This window comes from Lacerta agilis, chromosome 3 (assembly GCF_009819535.1).
Source record: "Lacerta agilis isolate rLacAgi1 chromosome 3, rLacAgi1.pri, whole genome shotgun sequence".
Taxonomy (NCBI): Eukaryota; Metazoa; Chordata; class Lepidosauria; order Squamata; family Lacertidae; genus Lacerta; species Lacerta agilis.
Window position 1 is genome coordinate 29,767,859 of NC_046314.1, and position 17,013 is coordinate 29,784,871.

A 17,013-nucleotide genomic window follows, 5' to 3' on the forward strand; every position below is an offset into this window, starting at 1 on the left:
CCAAAGGGGGTAGATCACTGCCAGTTTTAAACTCTGTGAGTAGATCGCAGTCTCTTGGAAGTTGGCCACCCCTGACCTAGACCATAGGTAGGCAAACTAAGACCCGGGGGCAGGATCCGGCCCAATTGCCTTCTGAATCCGGCCCATGGATGGTCCAGGAATCAGTGTGTTTTTACATGAGTAGAATGTGTCCTTTTATTTAAAATGCCTCTCTGGGTTATTTGTGGGGCCTGCCTGGTGTTTTTACATGACTAGAATGTGTTCTTTTATTTAAAATGCATCTTTGGCTTATTTGTGGGGCATACAAATTCGTTCATCCCCTCCCCCCAAAAAAATACAGTCTGGCCCCCCACAAGGTCTGAGGGACAGTGGACCGGCCCCCTGCTGAAAAAGTTTGCTGACCCCCTGACCTAGACTCTCTCCCTTGCTTCCCTTTCCTAGCCCACCATTCTGAGCAGTGCCAGCTTTTAATTGCCTATAATGCCCCATAATTTTGTTTTCCTTTTGCATTGTTATGCTGTGAACTGCCCTGAGATCTTCGGATGAAGGATGGCATACAAATTTAATAAATCATCATCATCATCATCATCCAGAATCACTTTTGGGGAAATGTGAGCAACAAAATCGTTCTGCTGATGCTTTTAACTGGCAAGATTAGAAAACAAGGCAGTAGCCAGCAGGTGGCACTGGCAGCAAGCAGTTGAATTTGATTCATTTCCTCTACCTGGCAGGTAGCTCCCACCTAGGAAAACTTATGAGAAATGTAGCTTCCGAAAAACAGCCATATTAGCAAAAAAAAAAGGGGCGTCTTCAGAAAACACATACTTATTTAGTAATTTGTGCATTGTGAACTGACCAGGAATTTGAGTTAGCAGACTATACTATCAGCTGTAGCCATAGCCTTTGAAACATAGCATTTTGGTAGTCTCCTATCGTCCACTAACTGTAACCTTAGCCAGTAAGGTAATAGCCCTAATATTAGTCATTATCCAACTGAGGTTCAGCTTTGGTCTAAAAATAGCCACTGATATGTTATCTGGAAGAAGGTTCTGAAAAAGCTATCCCAGACTGCCTTCTGTGGCCTGCAGCTTTTCTCAGCTACGTCAAGCTGGGGCTAGGGAATCATATGGTTGCCGGTTCGATCCCCATATGGGACAGCTGCATATTCCTGTACTGCAGGGGGTTGGACCTCAGGGTCCCTTCCAACTCTACAATTCTATGTTTTTATAAATATATTAAGTGAGAAAGCAGCAACAGCAACCACAGCCATATGTGTGGGTAGACACATATAAGATTGCAATATCAATAAAGGATCCAGAAGAGGGCCGGATTTAGGTTTGATGAGGCCCTAAGCTACTGAAGGTAATGGGTCCAGCTGACCTTTGTCAACAACAAATTGTCGCTGCTTTTGTGTTGAATATATGCTATATGGTAATTTATGGGCCTAATAGGTATCTAAAGCCATTTGCACATAACAAAATATGTATTTTTTTCAAAGTAATTGTTGAACTGAAATCTGGAACGGATTAAGTTTGAGAACCAAGGTACCACTGTATATAGAAATGAGCAAACCAGTGATATTTTAGGGAGCAGGCTAGCAGGCAGGGCCCATTATTTACATCATGGGAGCCTACACAACACAAAACACTGTTGCTGTATGTAGGTTTTATTTTTTATCTTATATTTTGGAAATGTACATCCAGTTTTTTCTCCCTTTAAATTATTTTGGGGGCCCCAAGAGAGTGGGGCCCTAAGCTATAGCTTGTTTAGCTTATACATAAATCCGGCACTGATCCAGAAGCACAGCTTCCACACAATATTTACACAATAAGGAAAAGCAAAGGCTTCTTTACTCAGGAATCAAGGTAGTTTATTAGAAAGAGTTTTCCAGATTGTAGCAGCAGTAGGAAGAAAAAACACTACATAAATTGAATATGTCAAATCAAATGTCAGCTTAGTATAATAACAGAACGCAAAAGTTGTAGGAGATAGATAAAATATATTGAAGGCCTAGCAACTTAAGTGTATTTTGATTTCACAGGAATTTGCAAATAAGTGTCACTTGGAATGTATTCATGCGTTTTGCATAACCTTGGCCGTCTGAGCTCAGAAATACCTGCAATGAAAGGCAGAAAGACTGAAACATTTTGTCCAGCTCTGCAGCAAACCCCTTCCATTGGCAGAAAACACTGGTAGGCAGAAAAGGGTTGTCTGAGCTTCCCTTCTAATAGTGTTTCTTTTATCCGTCCAGCCGAATAAAAATATTGCTTCACCCGGTGAAACAGGATACACAAAATATATTTAATAAAGAAAGCTCCATTCCAAAAAGAGTAGGAAAATTAATCAATATATCTGCTAATAAAGAAGGCCTTGTATATGGCACTCTCCCTTTGCTACATATGCTACTACTAGCAAGTACACAAGAAGTAGGGATGTGCATGAGAAATTTTGGTTTCGTTTTGCTTTCTGAATGGAAAAGGTGTTTATATAATTCATTTTTTGAAGCTTTTCATATTTAGTTAATTCAAAATCCGTTCATTTGTTTGTTGGGTTTCAGCTCAGAAGGAGACACACCCTGTCTTTTGCCATCTAACTTTTAACTTTTTGCTAGATTCCAGGGATACTTGAGAAAGATCCCTCAAGTCTGATAACCAATCTTCCATGAATTTTCAATGGAGACCAGACAGTCTTCTTCCACCTTTCAGCCTGGAGTAGGGCAGCCAAATGGCTTTGAATTTACAGGCTATAGTACTACTCCACAAAGGCACCAGATCTGACAAGATTCAAACAGATCAAAGGCGCCCATTTTCGAGACAAGGGGGGGGGGAATGCCTTTTAAAAATGTCTCTGAATTTGAAATCCTGCCTGGCTCAAATATCCAGCAGGGTATTTAGTCTGTCCTAGAGTGCTTTGTAACAACCAATCCCTCTCCCCAAGGAGTTCTGGAAGTTGTAGATCTGTGGGGAGAATAGGGGTCTCCAACCAGCTCTCAGAACTCTCAACAAACTACAGTTCCCAGGGTTCTTTGCAGGTAGCCATGACCAGTGGTGGACCTTGGCACCTCAAATTTCGCTGTGCCATCTCTGGGACTGGTAGGACTGCTCTCGCAAGATCCTGCTGGACAATCCAACTTCCTGCCAGATCTCACAAGAGCATCCCCACCTTGCCAGCATACAGCTGAAATTGTGCAATTTAAATGCGTTTTAGATGTGGGCGTATTGTTTTTTTGTGTGGATAGAATGAATGCACATCCCCATTGAGAAGCCTGTTTAGCAGCTATCAAGTGTCATACAGCAGTCTAGTCTCTTAATACAATGCCATGAGTTTTATGACAGCCATTGTTATTAGGTATTAGTACTGGTGATTCTCTGGAGCTCAGCAGAAATACTGCCTAAGGACTTGCAGACATTTTGTGATACATCTGGAGGACCCTTCTCACAGTCTCCACGTATCTCTCATCAGGCACAGGTTTCCTCTGGCTTCCCGGCTCCAAAAAATTCTTAATTGTGGGGATGTTGCTGATTCTTTCTTTAAATGCCTGCAAACAAGTGGAAAGGAAGAAGAAGAAAAGAACAAGAGCAAGCAGACTCAGAATCAAAGAACCTGAACTATGGCACTAAAATAACTAACTTGCATGCTGTACCCATCACCTTCAATCCATTTGGTAGAGTCTATTAAAACTGATGGCCCAGCAAGCCAATCAATCTCTAGAGCAGGCACCCCCAACCTGCGGCCCTCCAGATGTTTTGGCCTACAACTCCCATGATGCCTAGCTAACAGGACCAGTGCTCAGGGATGATGGGAATTGTAGTCCAAAACATCTGGAGGGCCGAAGGTTGGGGATGCCTGCTCTAGAGCATAGGCTAAAAACCTTTAGAGCTGCAGATGTTGCTGGACTACAACTCCCATCATCCTTGTGCTGGCTGAGGTTGATGGGAGGTGGAATCATCTGCAAGGCCACATGTCCCCCAACCCATGATCTAGAGTAGGGTTTCCCAAACTTGGGTCTCTGTCTGTTTTGGGACTACAGTTCCCATCATCCCTCACCACTGGTCCTGCCAGCTAAGGATGATGGGAGTTGTAGTCCAAAAACAGCTGGAAACCCAAGTTTGGGAAACACTGATCTAGAGTGCCACAGCTCTCTTTGCTACAGCTGTGTCAACAGCCATTTTTATTTTTTTTAAATGAATTTTTAACACGCACAGGCTTCCCATGTTCACTCAGGTTAGAATTAAGGAGAGTGGCTTCAGGTAGCATGGGCATATAAGCATTTTTGCCAATTCAGAATTCTGTAATGGGAGGCAACATTAAGCCACTCATCACACAAAACTAGTATGCATCATCATCATCACATTACCCTAAGGTCTAACTTAGTTTTCTAGAAGGGGTTTCAACAGAAACTCATCTGCTTTCAGGTCTGGAACAGATGGGAAAGGAATTCTTTTAAAAAAGGAAGAAACAACATAACTCATATTCACTGTTTGAAATTAGCCAGGAGCCAGGCACATTTTGCACCTGGTTTTCAACCACTTGCAACCAAGTGCCAGGATGGTGCCTGACATCTCCACCATCTTGGGGATCATTGGATCTCGGTTGTTTTCACACACTAATATCCCTTCATGTAGAATTCTATCAGTTATATTTTATCTGCACAATCGGAATGAATCTCAGGAACCAAAACACTTTTTCTGAGCAGAAGCAGTGAACTTACCCCACTCCCCTGCTCACAGTTGTGAAGAGTATCCCTACATTATGAATGGCCTGTGTCACCATTAAGAAAAAGAGGTCGGATTAGGCCAATATATATGTGGGCTGTCCCTGAATCAAGTGACTTTTCTTCTTTAAGTTCTCAAAGCTCTTCACCGAGGTCAGGGTTGTCATCTGAGCTAGCCAGATGCTTAACTGAGAACCAATCACAGTCAGTCCATCGTTTGAAAAATAAGAATTTAGAGCCCCAAAATGGCAACCAGACATTCCATTTTGGCAACTGCAACCTTGGTTTAAGGAGCCATTTGGTGCCAAGCTTATAGAGTGTGGCGTAGGAAGGTGGGGGCGTTGAGAGCAGCACGCCCCCCGGTTCCAGCGTGGAGGGGGGGTGACACTCGGTGCCACCCCCCCGCGACTCCCAAGCCGCCACCCGCCACCACTTCCGTGCGGTGGCTGCTCGCATGGCAACTCTCTGCTCGCGCCCAGCAGTCTTGCAAGTTGCCATGCAACGGCTGCTTGTGCCTGGCAGCCCGGACAGACTGTGTTCCGTAGCACGGATGCGTCGTGACGTCACGACACACATGCGCTATGGACCGCCCCCCGCCCCCCGGGGGTGCCGCTCTGGGCGGGAAAGTGGCTCCGTACACCACTGCTTATAGATCTGAGTTTCTAACACCGTGTTTGTTTGCCGTACCTGCAAGTGAGGGAAGTCGGCCAGAACACTGGAGGATTTTTCCTCCACCATCAGAATAGCTTCAAGCAGCTGGACATCTGCCCAGCTGAACTGGTTGCCAACAAGGAAATCTTCTCCATGGCCCTTCAGCACCTGCAATACACCAATGTTAGCCCAATGCCTAAGAACAGCTTCCCAAGCACACATAAGCATCTTTCTCATCACTATATGTGTCCTTTAAAAAAAAAAAAAAAACACCACACATTTGTTCTCCCCGTGTTACATTTTACACATTAAATTTGTGAAGCAGCCCAGATCACAAGCCTGTATTATAACAGCAGGTTACTGAAACGCACCTTTTCATAAACAGGGAAATATCTTTGTGTTGCTTTTTTGATGACTGTAGCCAGTTGCTTCTCCTTGTCCTCAGGTGTTAAGAAAGGGTACACCATTATCAAGACCATTAGGTCCGTTGTTCCTTCTGCATACATGTCAATTCTAAAGAGACATATTCACGGATCTGTTAAGGTGCCCATCTTGTTTACGACATGCACACACAAAACAGAATTTCAGCTCTTTCCTGCTGTGCAGAAAAGAGGCCGCCAACTACCCTGTGTCGAGGCAGACAAGACGTTGCAGTTCCAGCTGCTTGGTGATGGAGGATTTCCTCCATGTAGTTGCAACCCTCCAGATGTGCTGGGCTCCAACTCTCAACTAAGACAGCCAAGGGCCAGCGAAGATGGGAGTTGTTCCCCCAAAATATCTGGAAGGCATCACTTTGCAAATGGTCAGAATGAGAGGACCATTGGGTCTGCAGGCAACTGAGGCAGAAAGTGCCCAGTCCTAGTCCACATGGAAATGCTATGATTTTTCCCCCATCCCATCATTTGCTTTTCATGAAGGCTAGCTAAAGAATCATCCATCACCAACTACTTTTCCACTTGTCCCATGCTTAGAAAGCACAGATAAAAGTTTGCCCCTCCACTTTCCCTAGAAAAATCTGCTTTTCAGTCGCTCTTTTCCATGGAGAATCTGACTGATGTTTGCTCCGATTCAGCACTAAAGAGTGGGTTTCCCTGGGGGAAAGTGGCAAGTTAAGTGGAATTGTGGTGGACAAGCCCTTTGACTCAGGCCACATTTCTACCATACATTTAAAACCCTGCAATGCCACTTTAAACAGTCATGGCTTCCCCTCAAAGAATTCTGGAAGCTGTAGTTTGTTAGGGGCCCAGAGAGTTGTTAAGAGATATTTATTATTATTAATAATAATACCCTGCCCATTGGCTGGGTTTCGCCAGCCACTCTGGGCAGTTCCCAACAGATTAAAAACAGAATAAAACATCAAAGTCAGATAGTTGTTTACTTCCTTGACATCTGATGGGAGGGCATTCCACAGGGCAGGCACCACCACCAAGAAGGCCCTCTGTCTATTGCCCTCGCAGAGCTACAATTCTCAGAGTTGGTTTAACTGTCAATCCCTCTTCACAGGCAACTCCGAGCAGGGGCTGATGGGATTTGTAGTCCACCCTATCTGAATGGCCCCAGGATGGAGTAGGTCTCAGAAGCCAGAAACAAGAGTGAAATACAGGACCCAAAATATAACTTAAAGCTAGCTAAATGTTTTTGGTACTGTACAGTGCTCTCTCCTTTAGGTCCTTCCCGTAGAGGTTGTGCTTTGCCGCGATGTAGCTGAGGATAGCTCGCGTCTGAACCATCTTCATCCCATCCATTTCCACCATGGGCACTTGCTGAAAGAGGAGGGATCCATCTTTTGAGAGGATTAAAAAAACAACAGGAAAAGGTCAAAATGTTCCTTCTAGAAATGAAAGTCAGTACAACCCCACAGCATTGTATTGGTGCTCAGAAGGAATGCAGAGACCAAATGAGGAAATGGTTGGCTACAGCAATGTGGAGACTATTATTCTACATGGGCTGCCCGAACAACAACAACAAAAACTATCTTGCAAGCTTGCAGTCAGCTAGCAACATTGTTTTCAAGTCATGGAAACAGTGACCAGGTTTCAAGAGAACTACCGTATTTTCCCGTGTCTAGCATCCACCCACCCACCCGTGTATAACACAACACCTATTTTGGGGGGTCCCAAATTAAGAAAATGGGGGCAGTGTCCTCTGTGGCTACGTGTGTTATGAATTCATAACTTCCAATACTGAACTTTCATAAATAGCAAAGGAGGTGGTGCCGGGGGATGGGGATATCAATTAAAATCAACATCTCTCCCTTCTGCTACTAGACTATGTTGCTTACTTGAAATGCAAGAGTACAATTCTTCTCTGGCACTCAAAAGTCTTTGCCTTCCCTTTGCTCCTACCCAAGAAGATACTGTATTTTTCCACGTATAAGATGCCCCCTATTTTTAGGGACTCCAATTTAAGAAAATAGGGGGGAGATTGCGCCGTGTATGACGACCCACAGTTTTCCACATAAAAGTAAAAACAACAACACCCTAGTCTTATACATGGAAAAGTACAGTACTTTGCTTGACTTGCCTGGCCAAATATTTTCAAAATCACCGAATTACCTTGAAGCAGCTTCTCGTATTGCTCTCTGGTCTCCAGAAATTCCTCTTCGAACTACAAGATTTGGGGGGGGGGGGGAGAGAAGTGTAATGAATTGCTGCAGTGCCTGAGAAGCACACTCAACATTGAACGTCATCCAAGGGCAAGCATCCTCCTTGAGTTTGTTGCTTCTGAAAAGTCACAACTAAGCAATGAGCCTTTCATAACCAAACCGTTTCTTATCAAGATGTGGGCATTTCCAGCACTGAATCAGGTTTCTGAAACCGGTGAAATGCAAGAAAGGAACGGCTGCTTTCTTCACTTCCGATAAGATTTTCCTTTCCTCCTACATCACTGTGATCCCGAGTGCATTTCAACTGAATCACACAACGCAATAGCACGAGGACTAAAAGAAACCCCAAACACACGCAAAAAACCACAAGCAGATACACAGAAAAACCACATGTCTAGTTGCCCAAGTGCCTTGAAATCATATTTTTAATTACTTTCCCCTTGTACTGCAATTGAGTATTTCTGATAAACTGTTTTGGATTAGTGATTTGTGCTGGGTAAAAGTTGAGTAAAAAAGCACTCTAAGACAAAAAGCAACTTTTCTTCATATTATGTTGGCACATCTAAGAAAGTACTACTTACTTGATTTTTAAATATATATATATCTCCTGTCTTTCTGCCCTAACAGGGCCATCAAAGCAGCTTGTAATAAAACATAAAAACCAGAATTAAAGTTTTTCATAAAACATCAAATCCTCCCTGTCTCTTCTGGGTGGTTCATAAGCTTTCAATAGAATTCTGAAGAATCTGAGGCAGAATCCAACTAAGTGCTTCTGCTAATGCAAAGATTTCCACTTGCACAGCGAAACTTCCCCTTTCTCTCCTCTCACCCCACATTCCGCCCCAAATCTGCTCCAGAGGGTTAGAGGAACTCCCATAACAGATTTAGGGGGCAACTGGGAAAAGGCGATGGAGAGGAAGCCCCATTCTGCAGTGAGAAGTCCTGGGACTAAAGGAAGAACTTTGTTGGATACCGCTACAGATTTTTAAAGTCATGTTTCTAGTTCTCATGACTTGCCAAGAATTTGTACATAACAGTAGAACATTTTTCTATATTGGCTCTCAGCGACTGACATACTGCTTCTAAATTCCTCTCCCCTGGGAGCAGCCGCCGAGACCACATAACACCGGTCTTGAAAGACCTACATTGGCTCCCAGTACGTTTCCAAGCACAATTCAAAGTGTTGGTGCTGACCTTTAAAGCCCTAAATGGCCTTGGCCCAGTAGACCTGAAGGAGCATCTCCACCCCCATCGTTCCGCCCAGACACTGAGGTCCAGCTCCGAGGGCTTTCTGGCGGTTCCTTCCCTGTGAGAAGTGAGGTTACAGGGAACCAGGCAGAGGGCCTTCTTGGTAGTGGCAACGTCCTCTCACCAGATGGCAAGGAAATAAACAACTATCTGACTTTTAAAAGACATCTGAAGGCAGCCCTGTTTAGGGAAGTTTTTAATGACTGATATTTCAATGTGTTTTTAATCTTTTGTTGGAAGCCACCCAGAGTGGCTGGGGAAACCCAGCCAGATGGGCAGGGTATAAATAATAAATTATTATTATTATAAATGTGTGGCTTCAGAATGTGCAGTTGCAAAATAAGTAAATAATGAAAATAATTTAAGTGTAGCAGGTTGTATATGCATTCATTCTCAACAATTCTGTATGCTGTGCTGGTGAAAGGAAGGGGCAAAAAATATTCCCATGGTATGAATGGGATATCCAAAAAGAAATGGAAGGGGGGACCTTCCCAAGGCCAAAGGGTGGCTTATCTAACCCCAGGACAACTTTATCTTGCTTGGTGGCTTTATCATATATTCCATCAAGATATGGCAGAAAAAAAAGTTGCTTCAAAGTTTCAACACATCAAGAAACAAAATCTGTTCATGCTGTAAGAAACAGGAATACCCTACTGATTCTCATCTCTTTTGGCTACAGTATGTAACGTGCCCCGTTAACTGCATCCCACATTGTACAAGGCATATCCCATAACCATGATAACATCTTTGTACAGAAGCTGGTAGACAAGGAAACACAGACCTCCACCCCAGCTGCTGCTAAGAGCCATCGTATTGACTCCATCTTGCCTCTTCCATCAAAGTAGTACAGTTTAGGCTTTCCAGACATGATTTCAGCTTCTTGATTGCCTGAAGAAAACAAGAAAAGAAACACAAAGGCATCATTCTTGGTGCACAGCAAACTTGCTTGAGCAAAAACATTTCACCAAATACAGATCTGAAACTAATCATTGTTTGTTAAGCAATACAGAGAGGTCATAAGGTCTCTTGGCACATCGAGATATAGTACAAAAGGCCATCGTTCGGCAAATGCAGGAGAAATTTTTTTTCTTATGGCTTGCTTATTGATACATTGCTAACATGCAGAGTACTTTTCACTCATTTCCCTGGCATGTTAATAAAAACTGCCCAAACAGTGTTGTTGTTGTTTTTTCCCCTTGTGCAAAAGGAAAAGTGGATGCAGAGGCATTTTAACCCTAAGGGCGGATGGACTACCAAATTCAGAGCTTCTCTGGACTTGCACTGGCAAGGCAGAAGGTGGGCAGGGCAACCCACCACCCTCCTTAAGAAAAATCCTTTCCAATGGTCCCAATTGGAACAAATATTAAGTATGTCAGTCCAATGGCCAGGTTACCTCCCCGCACTAGTAGGGGACAAAAGTTAAGATACACTTGCATGAAAAGATCTTGTACAAGTTTCTTCTATCTCTTTTTGTTTCTCTTATTTTGTCCCTTTTTATTATTCTTCGTGTAGATTAGCTTATCTTCTATTGTATTGTGAAAAACTTTAACGAAACTTTATTTAAAAAGAAATAAAGGAAAGGAAAGGAAACAGCTATCAGGCCTAAACAGGTTACTAGAAGAACTCAAAAAGAAAGCTATTCTATTCTGCAACCCACAAGGCAAGAAGAGTGCACAATTAGCAATCCACTCAGGTCAAATTAGTTACATTTTTGGAAGTAGGAAAAGCACCCAGTCTGTTACTTTCTCTAGTCTTCAGCAGAAAGGATCCTGGGGAAATTATGTGTTGGCACGTAAACAATAGCTCACAGTTCTCAGTGTTGCTGCGTCCCTTAATAAGGAGGGGAAAGCAACGGCTAAAAAACTGTGGAAGACAGCTGCATCATTGCAGAGAACAGCTACTTATTAGGCTAAGAGACATAAATAAAAAGACAGAAAGAAAATAGCCACCCAGATTTCAGCTGCTCATTGACGATCCAAGAATGTGGGTGAAGGCTAGCCAACTGCCAACTGCATTTTCAATCTACAGTGGTAACTCGGTTTAAGAACAGTCCTGTCTACGAACAATTCGGTTTATGAACTCCGCAAAACCGGAAGTAGTGTCCCAGTTAGCGAACTTTACCTCAGTCTAAGAATGGAAGCCGAACGGTGCAAGGGCACTGGCGGCGGGAGGCCTCATTAGGGAAAGCGCGCCTCAGTTTAAGAACGGTTTCGGTTTAAGAACGAACTTCCAGAACGGATTAAGTTCATAAACTGAGGTATCACTGTATTCAATTTTTTGGGCTCATACTGAGCACTGGAGAAATTATTTCAGATCCAACTTCTAACATGAAGGTGGTGAATTGAGAAAACCTGGAATAAGAGCAAGTCCTTCACATTACAGCACCATTAGAACAGGAAAACGAAACGACAGCTATTTGTAGTGGGGTAGCTGGACCAATTATCCATTGAAGCTCCTTATGATGCAGAGTATTATTATTATTACTACTACTACTAGTAGTAATAATAGTAGTAGTAGTAGCACTATTACTACTGCTGCTGCATTTGAGTTAAAGAATACAGCTGACTGCTGCAATCGCACAGACACAGATGATTGTAGGTAAGAAAAGATTAAAGTTGTTTATTGTAGGAAATAAATGCCTTGGACAGAAAAGGTTTCTAGTCTAACTAATCTAGAGGAGGAGAAGGCAGCCATGTTTGCTCCTTTCTTCTCTCAGAGGATAATTCAAAAGGAATACCTTATTCTGAGGTCCAATAGAGAGGTGTGAGAAGGAAAAGATGTATCAATCCAAACAACAAAGAGAAAGGACATATAATAATACTGTAAGGATGTTGTCATGCTGCAGTTCAGGTGGCACTGCAAACTACAGTATGATGACAAATGAGGAGGAGGGAACTGGAGACAGAGGCAGGCAGGTGGGCAGCAAAGGGCAGAGTGAACCAGAGATGGACAATATGTATCAACCCTTTCCTCATGCACAAAAAGCACACCTTGTACTAGAAAATCAAAGCATGATCTCTACAGGATCCTCTTACTTAGACAACTGGCCTGCTTCAGAATAAGATGGGAGTTCTTCATGCAAAAGTTATACATCATGACATGAAGTAGGTGGAATTAATTCTTGCAGATTCAAGTCAGACAAAAGAAAGTCTTGCCTACACAGCTTTATAGGGGATTAGAGCTAGTCTAGTGAGGGTTGGACTAGGATCAGAGAGACCTAGAGTTAAATCTCCCACTACCTTGGGTAGGTCACTCCCTCTCCACCTTCAAGGGTTGTTGTGAGGATATAATGTGGCGGGACAACCACATACGCTGCCTTGTAAGAAACAAATAATAGGAATAGGTCTATTAACAGTTATTAGCCCTGAAAGGTAAAGAACTGCCATGTTGTGTGCCAGTATTTCTCCAAACATCTGTTGCCAAAGGGCAAGAACAGAACGTGATTATTGCCTTGTGGGATTCCTGGAGGCTTCCGATTGGCCACTGTCAGAAAGTGGATGCTGGGCTAGATGGGCATTGAGTAGGATCCACCAAGGCTGCTCCTATGGGGTTTCAGGATCATACCACCTGGAATGCTGGTTGTTACTTAGGGCCATACTAGATGATACATTAACTAGGTGTGTGCTCTTAAGTGCAGTTTATTACTTACACAAATTGCCAGTGCAGACCCACCAAATCTGGACCGGGACCATGGGCTTTAACCATTTGACACTAGGGTCCCTGTCTGAATGCCACACACCAGAAATGTGAATAGGGAAGGGAAAAAAACTCACATTTGCTTTGATTGAAGGCTTGTCTCCTATGCCACCTGATGACATGGGGCATCTGATCAGGCAAAGGGTTAAATTTCCCCCCTCCCACCAAGCTACAAATAAGGATTCTCCCACACTGACCATTTTTGTGTAGAAAAACCCTGCGCTTGTGCACAGACATAGAGCTAAAGTCTTGCCACTTTCATCTGACCGTTAGGAATAAATGATCAGTGACACAGATGATTAGGAAAAAAATAAGTGTTAATTGAAGAGAGAAACTTTCACAGAAAGGTTGGAAGAAAGGGCGACAAGGAGGGAGAAATGAAACACTGAAATGAAGATGATTGCTAACAAAGTATCAAGTGATGAAACAAAATTAAACAAACCCACTATACCCATATTATACCAGTTTTGGAAAAAGTACTAGTGAAAAAATATCACCCTTTCCTATATATCTTTGACAGCATGCCTTAGACATCATGCCAACAAATATGGGACATAAAATCAATACCACTGATTGTACTCTTATCTCCCCATTTTCAGTTCAAATTCTGGGTTTTTTAAGAAGGGTCAGACTGAACAAACTGAACTCACCCACCAGGTAGATGCATAAAAGCAAAGGTCCTGGAACAGATTGTTCTTCGAATCTCAAGTGGGTTTAAAAAACAAACAAACATGGTTTCGAAAGCCAACAATAGAAACAAGTATTTGAAGGTTAACTAAGCTCCCACATTTGGTAATACTTACTGCTCCCTGAATATCATTAGTTTGGCATCATGGTTGTCAGAAAGGACAAGGAGAAACAAACTGATAAGCAGTGTTTGTTTGTTTCTAATTGAACCGAATTCATTTGGTGTTAAGTCATTCTAGCAGATGACTGACATTGGGAAGTGCAATTTGGGAGGCAGAGTTCTCCCTTTTCGTTCTCCTGGACTTCTCAGCGGCTTTCAATACTACTGACCACGGCATTATTATGGGCTGTCCCTGAGATGGGACTTGCAGGGCTGGTGTTATGGTGGTGCCAGTCCTTTGTTCAGGGGAGGGGGCAGTTCTGAAAAGGAGTGCTGGGGGAATATTTTTTAAAAAATATTTTTTGGGGGTAGTAGATACAGAAGACATGCAAAACAATAAAGTCAAGTCAACTTACACTCCGAGTGAAACGTTAAGGAACAGATAAGTGTCAGAATGCTAGAACCACCAGCAAACAGAACACAGGGCACCAATAGAATGTCACAGATGGGGATCTAGCATCAGAAAGAAAAGATAAAGATACAGATATGCTGCTAGCACTCCACTTCATTGAATCTACTTGATCCATTCAAATGCTGGAAGAAGCGTTAGATGGTGTGTAGCATTTTTTTACATACATAATAAAATCATAGATAATTTGTCTCTTTTGCTTTGTCCTCAAACAACTCTTAGTTTTTTCTAAAAGGGCTCTCTCCTGTTCCAGGGGACTTTTGATCTACCCCTTGGTCTTTGGGGTGCCTCAAAGCTCCATTTCATCTCCCATGCTTTTCAGCATCCATGGGAGATATTATCCAGAGCAGATGGGTTATCTGTAGGAAACACAGCTCATTTCCACCATGTAGAAAACCCTGGGAGGCAGCTGAAGTCCTGAGGGGAGATGGGTGGAAGCGAGCTAACATGCTGAAACTTATTGATTCAAGTATGGAGGGTTGGGGAAATCTGTTGAACTAGAGGGAATTGTGTCATCCCTACAGGAATAATCGAATCATCAAATTGTACAATTGGAAGGGACCACGAGGGTCATCTAGTCCAACCCCTTGCAAATGCAGGAATCTTGTGCCCAGATCTTGCTCTGGGCACAGTTTTTTTTGGGGGGGGGAGGGGCACATTCCTCACGGCACCCTGAGAGCCCAGCTTTGCGCCCTACCCTGTTGCACCCTTCTCACGCGCCCTCTAGCTGGAGGGCAGCTTGGGCATGATGCAACAGGCATGGGCCCTGCCATCCCCACTCTGGGCTTGGTTTGCAGGGCACCGTGAATGCGCCCCTCAAAACAGGCTGCACATGTGTTCATTTATTTTACAAATGTAACACAAATATGGGTTTTTAGTCTAATAAACCTTTCACTGTAGTCCAGCGACACCTGGAGGGCGGCACATTGGCTACCCCCTCGCAGGCGCCGCATACAGGTGAGAAACCCTCTGGATGTTCTACAGAGCCTCTCCCACTCATGGGCAGCTGAAAGCACGATGCCACCCTGACTTGGGGCTGCTTAAGCGCTGGATCGCGAAGTTTCAATAACCAACGCATGTTAGCAACCCACTTCCAGCGGAGCCCTTGGATCGCGCGCCCTGAAGGCGCCTGGAGACATCAAAGGCTTCGAACTTCAAATTTCGAACGTCCCACTCCCACCCGGGACCCGCCCTGCCCGGAATGGCTCTCCACGTTCCAAACCCGCAATCTAGCAAAGCAAATCCGCAAAGCAAAAGCAGCGCAGGGCAAACTCTGCAGCTTAGCTCCCCTTCCTCCGTTAACGGTGCCTTTCAGAGGCAACCCGATGGATGGGTGCGCAACAGGCCTGGCAGCGCTACTGCTGCTAACCACTCTCCATCACGATCATCATTCACCGGGCAACTTTTTTTGCGCCTCTCGTCCCGTGCCAACCCCGCTTGCAGCTCTTCACACGATGCACGCCTGCACACGTGCATGGCTGCTGCTGCAACTGCGAACAAGGAGACCTACCTTCGGTGGTAGCCTGCAAATGCTGAAAGGCGCCCGCAGTCCAGGAGCAGGCAACGCCTCCCTCGCCGTTTTTGTGCACGGCAGGCAAGAGGGCGTGGACAAGCCGTGAGGGCCCAGCCAGTAGCAAGATGTTTAATTTGCATGTCGCTCAGTGCGACCTGGGAAGGAGGCTGAGGGCCCCAAATAATCGTAATAATAAATAAAACCAACCCGATTTTACAGAACGCTCTTTAAGGTTCTCTTTATGTTCAGCGTCCGAGTAAGAATTTCACTTTTGCATAGCGAGACACACTGATTAGAGTCACTATGACTTGACTAGAACATCCTCCCGAGAGGTATATATAGACATTAGGACTCCTTTTACTCTGGATGTGAGGGCGATCTGGCTGCGACATCTGTCACCCCATTGATCGCCAGGGTTGATTCGGCTGATCTGGCTGGCTAGGCGGGTGTCCCCTTCCTCCCTCACCGCTCCATGTGCGTCCCTCCCGAAGCTGCGCGCTCGGTGGAAGAGGACGACCTTCCCAGATAGAAGGAGTGTACCGTTCTTCGGTCAAGGGTATACGATAGCTGCGCTCCCCTGCTAGAACCTCCAAACAAGCTCAAGGTCCATTTGTAGGAGAACGTAGGGTAGTCAAGCTTCCAAGACTCCAGACACATCCAAGTAAGGCGCTGCATGTGGCAGTTTGCCATTCTTTTCACATCGCAATGTGAGTTTAAAAATGTATACTGCACCCTATTTTCCCCATTCAATTCAAAACAGGGTGTGTGTTTTTTATGATGCTGCAAATCCTAAACACAACACAGCATAAATATGCGTAGATCTACCTGTAGTTTTCCAAATAAATGTGTTACTAGAGTTGGAAGGGTTATCTATAATGAGGGTTATCTAGTGCAACCCCACCCCAGCCACAGACACACCTTGGAAATGCAGGGGATCTCAACTAAAACACCCATGACAGGCAGCCATCCAATCTCTGCTTTAAAAAACTCCAAGCAGTGCTGTCAAGTATCCCGTTTCCCCCGGGAATCTCCCTTATTTCAAGCAGTTTCCCGCTGCTATCCCTTATTTTTTTATATCCCTTTAATTTCCCGTTTTTTCAAAGGAAGCAGCTCCTCTCCCTCCCCCTACTGGCCAGGGACTGGGAAGACCTAGCCTCCCTGCAGCCTCAAAGCAAGCGGGAGCCATTTCCCGCGCTTACAGGCGTCGTAGCCCACGGGCAGCGTTTCCAAAATACAGTAAGCCTGCTGTGTGCGTTCACACCAGTGCCGCCCACTTTTGCTTCTGGCTCCGCCCACTTTTGCTTCTGGCTCCGCCCACCACTGCCATGTG

At 44.4% G+C, this 17,013-nt stretch overlaps 1 protein-coding gene across 1 annotated transcript; it reads right to left on the minus strand.

Annotated features, from left to right (window-relative positions):
* Window positions 1-1,845: 1,845 nt before the first annotated feature.
* Window positions 1,846-15,752, minus strand: LOC117043464 (glutathione S-transferase 3-like). Its single transcript, XM_033143142.1, has 7 exons — window positions 15,681-15,752; window positions 10,000-10,106; window positions 7,921-7,972; window positions 7,016-7,148; window positions 5,737-5,878; window positions 5,402-5,533; window positions 1,846-3,538 (listed from the first exon to the last, which is right to left on the minus strand). Exons 2-7 carry the CDS (start codon window positions 10,084-10,086, stop codon window positions 3,392-3,394), a joined length of 693 nt encoding a protein of 230 aa, XP_032999033.1. The 5' UTR covers window positions 10,087-10,106; window positions 15,681-15,752; the 3' UTR covers window positions 1,846-3,391.
* Between the last annotated feature and the right edge of the window lie 1,261 nt (window positions 15,753-17,013).

Excerpts from the sequence above, each read along its gene's own strand:
- LOC117043464 (XM_033143142.1), bottom strand. The coding sequence starts at position 10,086 with ATGTCTGGAAAGCCTAAACTGTACTACTTTGATGGAAGAGGCAAGATG. Across the intron at positions 5,534-5,736 it reads ATTTCCCTGTTTATGAAAAG|GTGCTGAAGGGCCATGGAGA; the intron begins GTGCGTTTCAGT and ends GGTGTATTGCAG. Across the intron at positions 3,539-5,401 it reads CCGACTTCCCTCACTTGCAG|GCATTTAAAGAAAGAATCAG; the intron begins GTACGGCAAACA and ends ACTTGTTTGCAG.